This window comes from Garra rufa, chromosome 17, assembly GCF_049309525.1.
Source record: "Garra rufa chromosome 17, GarRuf1.0, whole genome shotgun sequence".
Classification (NCBI taxonomy): Eukaryota; Metazoa; Chordata; class Actinopteri; order Cypriniformes; family Cyprinidae; genus Garra; species Garra rufa.
The window spans coordinates 37,181,219-37,197,187 of record NC_133377.1 but is presented as its reverse complement, the minus strand read 5'-3'; the positions used below and the strand labels follow the sequence as shown (position 1 = coordinate 37,197,187).

Sequence of the window (15,969 nt, the reverse complement as noted above, 5' to 3'; positions counted from 1 at the left end):
AATACAAAATCATTTAAAATTATATTTACAAATGAATAAATAATTGTGCGTTGTGTCTTTCATATGGGAATAATGTATAATAGGAAGTTTAAAAGCCTTTGTGTTATTACATTAACTAGTTTCTCTAAAATGGAAACAATACTCAGCAAAAAAGCAGCAAATCTGACCTTCAGGGTGTTCAGAGACAGGCATACTTCCTGTGACCTCTGCCCTCCCACTGAGCAGCTCTGTCAAACCCCCTCCTCAGCGCCATCTGGTGTCCACAAACAGCACAAGTGCGGTAATCTCTCAGCAAACTGCAGCAAAAGCAAGGCCCGATTTCACAAAGATCACACATGGCCCACGACACATTATCCTAAGACGCCTCCACACATCTACCTTTATTCCACAGCATTCCACGCTGTCACGCAAGTTTGTGGAGGTGATGACGGAGTACAACACCACGCAGTCCAAATACAGGGACCGCTGCAAGGACCGTATTCAGAGACAACTGGAAATTAGTGAGTTCTGCGAGCACACGCAACCCACGCACAAAAACACAAGCTGAGAAACAGCCTCCACATTACTGGAACATGTATTTACCTCTCAAATACAAAACTCAAGTGACTGTGCATGCAAAATGACCTGGTACGCCACATACTGATACCATGTTCTTCTAATATCTTTAATCAGCTGGAAGAACAACTACCAACGAGGAGCTGGAAGACATGTTGGAGAGCGGGAAGCTTGCCATCTTCACTGATGATGTAAGTTTATTATGTTAGTTTTACTATGACTTTGGTTTGCATGGAAGAAAAAATGGTGATTTCTACAGCCACTACGGCCTTCAAACGCTACTAAAAAGAAAGGTTCTTTATTGGTTCTTTATGGTTCTATTTTAGAACCTTTAAAATCCATGGAATCTTTCCATTCCACAAAAAGTTCTTTAGAACTTTAAAGTGTTCTTCACACTAAGAACAAATGGTTCTTTTAAAGGATTAGTTCACTTCCAGAACAAAAATTTACAGGTAATGTACTCACCTCCTTGTCATCCAAGGTCTTTCTTTCTTCAGTCGTAAAGAAATTATGTTTTTTGAGGAAAACATTTCAGGATTTCTCTCCATATAATGGATATGTATGGTGCCCCCAAGTTTGAACTTCCAAAATGCTGTTTAAACGCAGCTTCAAAAGGCTCTAAACGATCCCGGCCAAGGAAGAAGGATCTTATCTAGTGAATCGATTGGTTATTTTCAAACCAAATTGACAATTTATATTCTTTTTAACCTCAAATGCTCATCTTGTCTCGTCTCCGTGACTTTGTAAACACTAGATCGGTATTTCTGCAGTGATGTAGGACGATTTTGAAGTTGGGGAAGAAAACGAGATGGGAGTTTTTCGACATACCCTAAATGTATTGACCCAAATCACACAGACTACGCATCACAAAGACGAGACAAGATGAGCATTTAAGATTAAAATGTATATAAATTGTTAACTTGTTTAGAAAATAACCAATCGTTTTGCTAGATAAGACCCTTCATTACTCGGCTGGGATCGTTTAGAGCCTTTTGAAGCTGCATTTTGGAAGTTCAAACTTGGGGGCACCATAAACTCCACTATATGGAGAGAAATCCTGAAATGTTTTCCTCAAAAAACATAATTTTTTTTACAACCGAAGAAAGAAAGACATGAACATCTTGGATGACAAGGGGGTGAGTATATTATCTGTCAATTTTTGTTCTGGAAGTGAACTAATCCTTTAAGAACTATTGACTAAAAGGTTCCTAAAAATAGTTCCTCTACGGAATTACTGCACTTTTAGTGCCTTTATTTTTTAAGAGTGCAGACATCCACTTCAAATGTGCCATTTTAGACTGAATTATGCCTGCTTTGAGCCACCTCAACCAATATATGCCACTTTAGAAGTGCTTCTGTGCCACCTTTGCAGTGTAAATTTGCCATTTTAGGAATGAACCAACTTTCTGTGCAAATGTATGTTTAATAATAGTCATTTTCTTTCATTTTTCTTGTTTTCTCCATGTAACAGATCAAAATGGACTCCCAGATGACCAAGCAGGCACTAAATGAGATTGAGACCCGACACACTGAGATCATCAAGTTGGAGAACAGCATCCGTGAGCTGCACGACATGTTTGTGGACATGGCCATGCTGGTGGAGAGTCAGGTACAATGCAGAAAATTACATATTTCGTTGAAACAAATGAGCAAATACGAATGATTGTCAGTTTAAGAATTTCGCCCTTTTATATTAACATTATCATGGCCAACACTGGGAGAATTTACTTGAAGAAATAGTTCAACCAAAATTAAAACTGATGCGTCACTGTGTGCTGTGTTTTTAGTATTGTTTATACACTACCAGTCAAAAGTTTTTGAAAGAAGTTTTTTAAAGAAGTTCACCAAGCCTGCATTTATTTGATCCAAAGTACAGTCGTGGCCAAAAGTTTTGAGAATTACATAAATATTGGAAATTGGAAAAGTTGCTGCTTAAGTTTTTATAATAGCAATTTGCATATACTCCAGAATGTTATGAAGAATGATCAGATGAATTGAATTATTCCTTCTTTGCCATGAAAATTAACTTAATCCCAAAAAAAACTCCACTGCATTTCATTGCTGTCATTAAAGGACCTGCTGAGATCATTTCAGTAATCGTATTGTTAACTCAGGTGAGAATGTTGACCAGCACAAGGCTGGAGATCATTATGTCAGGCTGATTGGGTTAGAATGGCAGACTTGACATGTTAAAAGGAGGGTGATGCTTGAAATCATTGTTCTTCCATTGTTAACCATGGTGACCTGCAAAGAAACGCATGCAGCCATCATTGCGTTGCATAAAAATGGCTTCACAGGCAAGGATATTGTGGCTACTAAGATTGCACCTAAATCAACAATTTATAGGATCATCAAGAACTTCAAGGAAAGAGGTTCAATTCTTGTTAAGAAGGCTTCAGGGCGTCCAAGAAAATCCAGCAAGCGCCAGGATCGTCTCCTAAAGAGGATTCAGCTGTGGGATCGGAGTGCCACCAGTGCAGAGCTTGCTCAGGAATGGCAGCAGGCAGGTGTGAGCGCATCTGCACGCACAGTGAGGCCAAGACTTTTGGAAGATGGCCTGGTGTCAAGAAGGGCAGCAAAGAAGCCACTTCTCTCCAAAAAAAACATCAGGGACAGATTGATCTTCTGCAAAAAGTATGGCGAATGGACTGCTGAGGACTGGGGCAAAGTCATATTCTCCGATGAAGCCTCTTTCCGATTGTTTGGGGCATCTGGAAAAAGGCTTGTCCGGAGAAGAAAAGGTGAGCGCTACCATCAGTCCTGTGTCATGCCAACAGTAAAGCATCCTGAGACCATTCATGTGTGGGGTTGCTTCTCATCCAAGGGAGTGGGCTCACTCACAATTTTGGCCAAAAACACAGCCATGAATAAAGAATGGTACCAAAACACCCTCCAACAGCAACTTCTTCCAGCAATCCAACAACAGTTTGGTGAAGAACAATGCATTTTCCAGCACGATGGAGCACCGTGTCATAAGGCAAAAGTGATGACTAAGTGGCTCGGGGACCAAAACGTTGAAATTTTGAGGAAACTCCCCAGATCTTAATCCCATTGAGAACTTGTGGTCAATCCTCAAGAGGCGGGTGGACAAACAAAAACCCACTAATTCTGACAAACTCCAAGAAGTGATTATGAAAGAATGGGTTGCTATCAGTCAGGATTTGGCCCAGAAGTTGATTGAGAGCATGTCCAGTCGAATTGCAGAGGTCCTGAAAAAGAAGGGCCAACACTGCAAATACTGACTCTTTTTCATAAATGTCATGTAATTGTCGATAAAAGCCTTTGAAACGTATGAAGTGCTTGTAATTATATTTCAGTACATCACAGAAACAACTGAAACAAAGATCTAAAAGCAGTTTAGCAGCAAACTTTGTGAAAACTAATATTTGTGTCATTCTCAAAACTTTTGGCCACGACTGTACAGAAAAAAAAACTGTACAATTGTGAAATATTTTTTACTATTTAAATTAACTGCTTTCTATTTGAATATGTTTTGCAATGTAATTTATTCTTGTGATCAAATCTAAATTTTCAGCGTCATTACTCCAGTCTTAAAGGTGCCATAGAATGGAAAACTGTGTTTACCTTGGCATAGTTAAATAATAACAGTTCAGTACATGGACATGGCATACCATAAGTCTCAAACAACATCGTTTCCTCCTTCTTATATAAATCCACCGAAAAATAGGTCAATTCCAACATAACACCGACTGTTACGCAACATCCCCGGGATCGTTAATAGTTACGCCCCCAACATTTGCATCGCCAAATCACCAGTAACGTCAGCACATCAGTAAAACAAGGCAAGCCACTGAAGGGACACGGTTAGCTTAATGCTAGCGCTAGCCTGCTACATTGCAGTACAAAAGATTTCACTTACCACATAAACAGAGAGATGACTGCGCTGATGATGGTGAATGATGGAGAAATAACTGCGCTGATGATGGCGAATGATTTACAGATCCCGAGTATCACTGTCAAGCAGCTGAACTTGTGTGGTAAGTAACGTAAACACTCCCTCTGCATTATAACTTTACACAGAGCACATGAATCACAGTAATGAGACTGAAATGTCGGCGATTCAAAACGGCAGATTCAACAAACCACATATTAAAAGCGGCTAGAGCTCCTAATTAAATATATATTTTTATCAATGTGCCAGCTATAGAGATGAGCAGCTCTGTGAAACAGCCAATCAGAGCAGAGCTCATTAATATTCATGAAGCTTCCAAATAAGGCAATAACAGAGCATTTCATTCTAGGGGCAAATCCTAGGGTTGTAAATGGACCTGTAAAACCATTTCTGGAGATTTTTTTGCCCGTTCCTATGCCATATACCTTCTATGTAGATCTCAGAGAACAATTTAAAATATTCTCTCAATGCATTCTATGGCACCTTTAAGTCTCACATGATTCTTCAGAAATCATAATAATATGCTGATTTGTTGTTCAAGAAACATGTATTACATTTGCATTAGTACTTTTTTTTTCAGAATTTTTTGATGAATAGAAAGATCCACAGATCTTTCTGAAATAAAAAGCTTTTGTAACATTACACACTATACCAGACAAAAGCTTAGAGTCAGTATAATTTTTTTGGGGGGAAAGAAATTATAGAAATGAATACTTTTATTTAGCATAGATGCATTAAATTGATCAAAAGTGATGATAAAGACATTTCTAATCTTACAAAAGAATTCTATTTCAGATAAATGCTGTTCTTCTGAACTTTCTATTCATTAAAGAAACCTGAAAAAAAAAATCTACTTAGCTGTTTTCAACAAAATAATAGTAATAAATGTTTTTTGAGCAGCAAATGAAAATATTAGAATAATTTCTGTAGGATCATGTGACTGGAGTAATGATGCAAACATTATAGCTTTGAAATCACAGGAATAAATTTAATTTTAAAATATATTTAAATAGAAAACAATTATTTTAAATAGTAAAAATATTTCCAAATTTTACAGTTTTGCTGTACTTTGGATCAAATAAATGCATGCTTGGTGAGCAGAAGAAACTTCTTTAAAAAAATTTTTTTTGAATAATTTACTGTTCAAAAACTTTTGACTGGTAGTGTACCACTATAGTATTTATTAATATGTTGAATTTTTTATTTTCAGTTTTTATTTAAATTTTCTTTAAATTCTAATGATTGTATGTGCTTTTCTCTTTTGTATTCTTTATTTTCTTTATTTTTTTCTTAGCTTCAATTTTTATTTTAATTTTAGAATAACGAATAAAAACTTAGAAATTTTTTTTTTAATTAAAAAAATTATTTCAAATGTTGCCAATGAAATATTCTAATTTGTTTAGTTTTTTGTAGTTTCATATAAGTTTTATATTTATTCTTATATATTGGCTTTATTTCAGTTACCAAAAACATTACTCTTTTGATTATTTTACATTTCTTATCTTTAAATTTTATTTACGTTTATTACATCAAATTAAACTTACTTTACATTTTGCCAATGAAACATTTCTTACATTTCTTAATATTCTCATCTGATTTGTATATTTATCTTATATCAATTTTATTTCGATTACTGAAAAGAAATTTTAATCATTTTAGTTTTAGTTAAAAATAGCATTATACTACCCAGAGCTTTTTTTTCTGTAAAACAAATGTATTCATGTCTCGTTTCTGTACTATTCATAAAGGCCTCATCTCTCGGCTAAAAAAAACAAACAAACATTGATGCACCATTTTTAAATTCTGTTTGTGAACACAGGCTAGACAAAAACTAGACATGTCCTTGAAGTGCACTGCGCTCCAAAGTGATGCTGACTTTCAAATGTAATTCAACGATAGCAATTTATTTCTTCCCCCACGACCAAGGACAGGTGAAATTATTTACACAGTCACAGTCCCCGTGGAACAATCTAGGGTTAAGGGCAGTGGATCATCACCGCTTGTGGGGTTTGAAATCAGGCTGTACTAAGCACAAAGAATTTTAAGGGATCTTAACTTGCAAGAAGAGTATGCAACAGGAAACTCTTCTGTGATTTGTGCAGTGCATACAGTGATTGTAAAAGTGTGCGTATGTGGATACTGTGAAGAAGACGTTTGTTTGAAATGTCTTTTTTGTCATTCACAGGGAGAGATGATTGACAGAATTGAGTATAACGTGGAACACTCTGTGGACTATGTAGAGAGAGCGGTTTCTGACACCAAGAAGGCTGTCAAATACCAGAGTCAGGCACGCAAGGTAAAACACTGTCAGCTGTTACACCTGACGTCTTTCTGTATTATGCCCTTTGTGTACAATGACTCATGCTCTCAGCGCCTTTCTAGAGAACGCAGTCCTAAGCTGTCATATACTTCAACGAGTAATAAAAGAGCATTTTCAAATTATTCCTAACCATTTAAACCATTCACAGACAAAACTGTATTGCTCCTTTGGCACTCATTGGTTCTTCAACAGATGCCGTCTGCTCCTAGATTTTTTGCTGCAGTTTGGCTGGCTAACAAGCATTGCAGTGGTGGTCTAAAGACTGCAGGCTCTTGGTGTTATGCCACCTACTTCTGAGCTTTCTGATGAGTCAAACTGCAGAAATGGGGTGGTAACCCTTTTACCGCAGCTATAATTATTTTCTAATAGTGAAGTGCTGGCAAAACATAAAAGGTAGTTCATTTTTTTCTAATGTTAATAACTAATAGTAAAAAAAGAAAAACAGTGAAGTGTTACCAGATTGAAACTGTTAATTATGGAAGCCCCATGGAACAAAAAAAAAACAGTTAATTGTGTTCAAAGTTCGTAGCGTTTTCATAGTTGAGTTTACATCTCAAAAAAAGAATTTGAGAGATACAAACTCAGAATCCTGATTTTCTCAGAATTCTGAGTTTAAATCTTGCAATTCTGACTTTTTTTCTCGGAATTCTGAGTTCCAATCTCGCAAATCTGACTATTTTCTCAGAATTCTGAGTTTACCTCTTGCAATTCTGGGGGAAAAAAGCTTAAAACATAGACTTTACAATACACACAGACAATTAACACTACTCTCAACATATACTTTTTAACAAATTAAATAATACCATACTGTTGTCAGTCAAAAAGCTATTCCTTGATGCAGCCAGCTACTCTGGTTTGACAAAAATATTTGTTTTAAATTTTTATTGCCATTTACAGGCAATCAGATTTGCCCTGCAGTGTCTGGCTAGTGACTTGTGACCCTTTGTATTGCAAGTGAATTACCTGCAAATATTTGCAGATCGATCAATTACCTTTGGAAGGTCTGAGTTTGTATCACACAATTTATTTATTTTTATTTTTCACAGTTCAGAATTGTTGTCAGAATTGCAAGATTTTAACTTTGAATTCTGAGAAAAAAGTCTGAATTGCTAGATGTAAACTTAGAATTCGGAGAAAACAGAGTTGCGAGAGAAACTTCAAATTCTGAGGAAAAAAATTTTAGAATTGGAAGATTTTAACTCACAATTCTGAGGAAAAAAGTCAGGATTGCTAGATTTAAATTCAGAATTCTGAGGAAAACCTTAGAATTGCAAGATGTCAACTGAATTCTAAATAAAAAGACAGAATTGCAAGATTTAAAGTCAGAATTCTGAGAAAAAAGCCAGATATGCAAGAGATACTCGAAATTCTAAGAAAAAAGTTAGAATTATGAGATGTAAACTCTGAATTAGGAGGAAAAAAATCTGAATTGCGAGAGATAAACTCAGAATTCTAAGGGAAAAGTCAGAATTGCAAGATTCTAGAGTGGAAAAATCTGAATTGCGAGAGATAAACTCGGAATTCTAAGGAAAAAAGTCAGAATAGCAAGATTTGAACTCAGAATTCTAATAAAAAAGTCAGAATTGCAAGATTTAAACTCAGAACTAGGAGGGAAAAAAGTCAGAATAGCAAGATTTGAACTCTGAATTCTAATAAAAAAAGTCAGAATTGCAAGATTTAAACTTAGAAGTAGGAGGGGAAAAGTCTGAATTGCAAGAGATAAACTCAGAATTCTGAGGAAAAAAGTCAGAATTGCAAGATTTGAACTCAGAATTAGAAGTTCAGAATTCTGACTTTGTTTCTTAGAATTCCGAGTTTAAATCTTGCAATTCTGACTTCTTTCTCAGAATTCAGAGTTCATATATCGTAATTCTTACTTTTTCCTCAGAATGCCGAGTTTACATCAGTACAAATCAGTTTGGCGTTTTTGTTTCCGCCAAAGAATTCAAATTTAAAAGGTAATTGCCACCTTTGATCTTACAACTCTGACTTTTCTACCCCGAAATAAACTTATTTCTCACAATTCTGAACTGTGAGGAAAACCATAGGTAATTGATCGATCTGCAAATATTTGCAGGTAATTAATTTGCAATACAAAGGTTCACAAGTCACTAGCCGGAAACTGCAGGGCAAATGTGATTGCCAATAAATGCCAATAATAATTTAAAACAAATATTTTTGTCAAGCCAGAGTAGCTGGCTGCATCCAGAAATAGTGTTTTGACTGATTAAAGTATGTTATTTAATTTGTCAGCAAAGTTAAAAGCATATGTCAAGAGTAGTGTTAATTGCCTGTATGTATTGTAAAGGTTCTCTTTTTATTTCTGTGTTGGTATAACATATTTTACATTTATTTACCCCAAATAGACCCATAAAAATGAAATAAACATGCTTGGCCTGTTTACATGTCAGTCAGATCAAAAAAAGCTGCAAAGTAGCCATTTCCTTACTTCAGACTTATGTGGTTTTCTGTCTGCATGGCCAGCCAAGCTATTCCATTTAGTTAATTCTGTTTGGCATAATTCTCTTGGCACAAAAAATTATTTGCAGCTTCCCGCCATGACTTCATCGCATTCAGTGCACGCGCCATTTCTTTTGGAGATTCCCGAGTTTAGTTTGACGTTACTGTATTTAGCCTTTACAGTTACGCAATATCTAATCACCACCTTTTCGAATGTAGTCAATGTTTGAACACATTTAGTATTCAAAGGGGCGACGTCTCCAAGTGGGTCCTTTCATCAATAATTTAATTAACTTTTAATTAATTTAATGATTTACTTTAGTAATGGTTTAATTGTTAATGGCCGTATTTAAAGATTTAATGTGTGGTTAAGATGAGGCAATGCTACTGACTAGATGAGCCAAACGAACAATTGTGGTTTCATTTGTTTACACATCTTTCTTTTTCTCTCCTTCTTTTTCGCCCCCCGCAGAAGAAGATCATGATCATCATCTGCTGTGTAATTTTGGGAGTGGTTTTGGCGTCCAGTATCGGAGGAACCCTGGGCTTCTAAGCGATACGAAGAAAGACAAACACTTGGAAAGCTGAGTGTTTTATCCGCTTAAACACGAGATAAGGATACTGTCATAAAACGGGGGTTGGGTAGGGTAAAAATCGAATATTCAAAAATCAAACAATCAAAAAAATAAATAAATAAATAAAGGAGATGTTACGTACTAGCTGATTTAAATATATACAAAAGTGGGTTCAAATACAACATAATATTTACAAACTGTACATGTAAATGTATTGAACATAAAGCAGCACATGGGTTACTACCTGTAAAGGAATAAAAATCAATTTTTGTTTTTATTTTATTTTTTTAGCGTTGCTTTCATTTTTGGGGGGGCCTCCAGGACAGTGCCAGCAACTGCTGAATTGTTTTACGTTCCGGCAGAACATGGTGTTTGGCAAACCATACTAGCATACTACAAATACTAACCAACCGACTGCATAGATGTTATAGATAGTAGTAATAGTCCGATTTCAATGGCCTAATGTTCCGAGTGGTTGCTTGCATTCAGATGAAATCTCTCATTATTACATTATTAGCTCATTACCGATGGAGTGCTGTAGTTTTAAAGCACCACCGTCAACCTCATAGCCGAATTTCTGTCGTAATACATTTACCGTGGGCAACTGTAAACAAACGAAGAATAAAAGAAGCACATATTTCGAATTGTGAGAGGATGCGATATCACCAAGTTCGTACATGAGGACGATTTTCTTTTGACTTCATTTGCTGTTTAGAAAGCTACACTGGGATCAATAGGATGGCATTGCGCAAACTGTTGAACTATGCAGTTTTGATAGTGACTCGCCCCTGCTTTTTGAATTAATTCATGATGGAAAGATTCTGAAAGAGACAAAATGTATTTGTCCCCGTCGAAGATTTTGAGAAATGTCAATACTTGAAGCAACGCCTAGCCTAAACATTATCTTTTAGAGGGTGGTTAGGTCTGTTGAAATGAGCGTTCCTCATTTTACATTTTTTACTTTAGTTTTGCGCTTTTTTATTTGCCTTGTTTCATAATAATAATAATAATATGAAGGATGGGCTTGAACAGGACCGTTTTGAGAGTTTGCTTGACGTTTCACCTTGGTGCTAGTTAACGAAGAGAGACTAATAAAATTAACTACGGGGACGTCCTTATTATAAAATTCTACATATCTGAAACAACGCGAGTAGGTGCATAGTACGCATTCTTCAGTTCGATTGAAGAAACTTGGACGGCTGGTCAGGACACTTATTATGCAGTGACTAGATACACAAACTTAACTCAAATTTAGCTTTGAATGCCCAGAGAGACAGCATCTTGAGATAACTCTAGCTAACGCAAATCAAACAGCTTTTCTTTGCGGACATAAAGTGCCAGCTTGGTTAATTATGTACTGCTTGTTTTAAATTCAAGGGCTAAATTTAAAAAAAACCAAACTTTAGCTCTGTTTTTTCTTTTGGTAAAGAATCCCTCTTGGCCTGATTCAGATTCGTCGCACTCTTAGGACGCCCCTACCCTCATGTTCATGACGTTCATGACATGTACTAACTCTGAAAGTGCACTCCTTTTCTCGATACGGACTTCATTTTCCATGTACTGCTTATCATAGAATATATAACAGGAGCCCCCCCACCCCGTCCCGCCACCCGTTTACCTACCCAAAGCAAAGTAGTAGGGAACAGGAACGATTTTGGGGATAAATACTGTATACACTTTTTACAAAGCCTGAGGCAGAGGGCCGGGACTATTTTGCTTTAATCATTCCAGTAACGTCCAGCATGTTTTCTTTGAAACTTCTGTGTATTTAGTGTCGAATCACTTACATGTATGGTAAAATGAGGTAAATATGTATGTCGGTGTTGTTTTTTAGTAGACGATATAGCTGGAAGGCCCTTATTTGTTAACGCATGCAACTTTCGCTTTGTTAGTTTGCATGGCTCTCGATCATGTGTGCACTTTACAATCAAAGAAAACAATGTCTTATGCCGCCACATTTTTTTGGGTTGTACCGTTATTCCGTTTCGTTACGATGTTTGTTTTTCTTTGTGATTATTTATTGACTCTGTAAGGGTTGGATGGGGGGATTGACTTCATTTAATAGTTCTGCTGCCTATTTCATCATGACCCTGACGATGCTGGAGTTTTACCGTGGTCCCCATGAATGTGTTCCCTGTGGATGTGCACATGAATACAAAAATCTGTTTGTTGTCGGGTATTTTTGTTCCGAAACCACGTATTGTAAAGCGACGACGTATTTCCCCCCCTCCTCGCCCTCTGGAAACACTCCGGGTACGAATCATTTTTGCGCATCTTGTTCATTTTCCCTATTCCCCCCGATGTTTTCCCGAACTTGATTGTTGTGCTTAACTGGTGATGATATGTGAATTCTTTCGTAAGACTATTCTTTATTGTGAGTCGTGTGCTGCGGTGTCGAATTGTGCAACTCAAAAAGGCCATGTATGCGTGCCCTGTCCCTTCGGCATTTTTTCCTTTTTTACGTACACGTTGCTGTATATGTGAGCATGAGCATTTGTGTGTGTGTGGTTGTGCGTGCGCGTGTGCGTGCTCGTCTGCTGTCGGAGCCCTCGGGCGCAAGGGGCTTCTCTGGTCTGCAGGTCTATGGTATGCAGCTCTAGCGCTCCAGTTCTGTGCCGACTTCATTCAAATGTTAAGAAAAGTAATAAGACTAAAAAGCCAAAGCATTATGCGAGTACAGAGCACAATGTTACAGTCGACTGTATTGTGTAGTCCTCCCTGCCCGTAAATCTCGTGGACTCTCTTGCGTATACATTGACAGCGCTTTCAGTTCGGTTTTCGATATAAAGGTTTATTTATTTAGTTCTATTTCTTCTGAACAATATGTATGATGTATACTACACAAGCCTGTTCGTTTTAAAGCACTTTCTCCAAAAACAGCTACGTACAAAACAAATACCCCCCCAACAATGTTCAAATGTTCTGTGTATTGTATGTTGTTTTTTCTTTCTCCTTTCAATGATGCTGTTTATGTTGGCATTTCCCCCCCTTGTTCAACTCACTTGCATTGCTTCCTCTGTGCTGGCAATACATTAGACGTAGACATTAGGTCAGCTCTGGTTAAAAGAAAGTGAAATAATAAAAAAAAAAACTGTATACTAACACGGGCACAGATCTGGATGAAAGTTTTCTCAGTTGTCTTATTTTGGATTTTCAACACTGTTTTTGGATGTTCGTCACACAGACACTGATATGACCAGACAGCACTGGCATAACACAGCACATTGAGAAGGCATTTTGTAAATGAGTGAAAATTACAAACTACTATATATAAAAAAAAAATGAAAAAACAATGTACCTTTTAGAGCTTAACTGCATAATAGTCTTTTTGGTTGGGGTTGTTGAGTGGCTCATCACTGCAGGTGAATAAAAAACCCTTATCTACATGATCAACGAAGCTGTCTGCTGCTGCATCGACTGCTTTGTGGATTGTAACGCTCGCTTTAATAGCTTTTATGTTAACCGATACGACTTTTCGGTCCGAGACCTGCGATCGTGATTTTTCTCAACAGCCCCAGCCATGATCCTCCTTAATTTCATCCCCTTTTGTGTCATTCCTTTGATGTATATTCCCATTAAACTTTATACCAGTATTCTTGTTTCAGTGTTAGATTTAGAACGAGGAAACGGTTTGTGGAGATGGTGCTCAAACTGTGATTTCAGCAAAATGATCATCAATTACAGAGAGCGGCCTGTAATGATGTGATGAAAACACTACTCTAATTAGAACGGGAAGATGACTGGATAAGGATGACATAATTGAATTATACCATTATCAAATGTGATGAATTATATAACTACGATGATTTAAAGAATCCCGAGAAGTTGTGTTATATTAGTAGTACTATTGAATGCTCGCGATTTTGTCAATCTGAACTGAATCTTTGTCTTGTAATTATTGTAAATATTTCAAGGAGAGAAAAAATGACTTGCATGTCCATGTATAAAACTACTAAAATAGTTCCTGTCAAAGTTGTGAGGTTGATTGATTTTCTTTTTCCGACCGCTCGCTCGCTCGTCTTAAAGCAGCATCCGACGCTTTCAAGGGTGCTCTATGACGAAGAAAAGGAACAATGCTTTACCATACAATACAGTATGTTGTGTTACCTCAGAGAGCCATCACCGGTTCAACTCTGAGGGGAAAAAAGTGCTTCCCTCCATGTACACCATCCATAGGTCTACAGGTCAAATGCACATTATCTGTAGCTTCCAGACACCTTGAATGCTTTTCTTTGCAGAGGTCCACCACATTGGCAATGGCAAATTTAGAACAATTAGTGGCATTTTTGTGCATTTCGTGGTACGCTTTTATCAGTGTCGGTTAGAAAACCTTGCGTGCGTAGACTGTAGCATGGCTGAAACGCAAAAGCTCTAGTTAAGCGAAGAGCGCAGTTCTTGGGATTTGGAAGTTTTCTTTAAAAGTACAGTAGGAAAACAATAATGCTCGAAGCAAACAGAAAAACACTCATCCGTGCAATACAAAGAAAAGGGCTTTCTCACACACGCATTTGAAAGCACTGAAGAATGCCGACTTCAATATTATTGTGGGAGGTGAGGGAAACAACAAACCACTAACCGTGGTTCCAGCCGCCGTTTTACATGTCGCCAAATGTCTTCTAGCCCAACTAAGTTTGAAAGTGCATTCAGGGCAGAAACCACAATGAGATGGGCACCAAGGATGGGAAGGAAGAAATTAAATCGATTTCTGCAACTTTGACTGGAATTGCAACTTCTGTCTTTTATTTTCTGTGTGTGTATGTGTGTACTGTATTGTAAAAAAAGGAAAAAGATACAAACAAACAACATAACTGTCCCTCTCTCCCCCCTCTCTCTTGTAATACTGTTTGCTGTTCTGTTTGGTTAGTGTGGCGTACCAGTATCCCTCTGCTCCCCTGAAACCCTTTGCTATCTTCCTCCCTTCTCTCACAATCTCGCTCTCTCTCTCTCTCTCCCCCTCTTTTCTCCATGGATCTTTAAGATGAGAACTCTATGCAGATGCTGTCTTTTATAAGTGTGTCAAAATTTTAAGTTGAAATGAAAAATGAAAAAAAGAAAAACCCCAACAAACAGATATTATGAACTGAAACAAAAAATAAAGAAAAACGATTGTCCAGTGTACAACTGCTGTAGTTGTCTTCCCTACTTTTTGCTTGTGTATGTTCTTCAAGCTGAGTTTCACACTGCACTGCCTGGTGCTTCGTCATTATGGATTTAGATGTGTTTGCCAACTTTCTAGGTGAAATATAAACAGTTGGAGTTTCAAGTACTGCCTGCTGGCATTCCATCTGACATAAAAACTAAATTAAATCAATAGAGATGTTGATTCTGGAAACTGCTCAGAAAGGCCACTGTGGTAGCAGCACCAGGTTATCAGGTTAAATACGAGGGATCATACAAAATGCATGTCGTTTTTTATTTTGTACTGCTGTTCAGAAAAATCCTTTGGTTTTTCAGCATTTCTGTGTATTTGAATCGTTCCCAACAATGACTGTATGATTTTGAGATCCATCTTTTCACACAGAGGACAACTGAGGGACTCATATGCAACTATTACAGAAGGTTCAAACACTCACTGATGCTTCAGAAGGAAAAACCATGCATTAAGATGCAATTTGAAGATCAGGATAAATTCAACTTATTTTGTCCTCTGGGAAACACGGTCAAAAGTTTCCCCCCCTGGCTCTTAATGCATCGTTTGCATCGCTCAAGTGTTTGAACCTTCTCTAATATAGTCCCTCAGTTGTCCTCATTGTGAAAAGATGGATCTCAAAATCATACAGTCATTGTTGGAAAGGGTTCAAATACACAAAAATGCTGAAAAACCAAAGAATTAATTAATTCATAAACAAGGAGCTCTGTCACTAAACAAAAAAAAAAAAACAGCTGTGGATCATTCAGGTAACAACGCAATATTAAGAACCAAGTGTATGTAAACTTTTGAACGGGGTCATTTTTATAAATTTGACTGTTATATTTTCTTGTAGACTATATGTTAGTGTCTTTTATGTGAAATATCTTATTCAGGTCAGTACTAAAAAAAATTACATGCATTTTGTTTGATCCATCTTATTTTGGTACAATAATTAACATTTTGCAGATTCTGCAAGGCATATGTAAACTTTTGACTTCAACTGTACATATTGTAA

At 37.0% G+C, this 15,969-nt stretch overlaps 1 protein-coding gene across 1 annotated transcript in view; it reads left to right on the top strand.

Annotated features, from left to right (window-relative positions):
* The window catches only part of stx1b (syntaxin 1B), a 30,583-nt gene extending 15,635 nt beyond the window's left edge, over positions 1-14,948 (top strand). The window contains exons 4-8 of the mRNA XM_073821349.1: positions 373-500; positions 673-746; positions 2,027-2,164; positions 6,654-6,764; positions 9,721-14,948. Of these exons, the coding sequence (XP_073677450.1) occupies positions 373-500; positions 673-746; positions 2,027-2,164; positions 6,654-6,764; positions 9,721-9,801 (532 nt within the window). The 3' untranslated portion in view covers positions 9,802-14,948. The remainder of the gene's footprint in view (positions 1-372; positions 501-672; positions 747-2,026; positions 2,165-6,653; positions 6,765-9,720) is intronic.
* Positions 14,949-15,969: the final 1,021 nt, after the last annotated feature.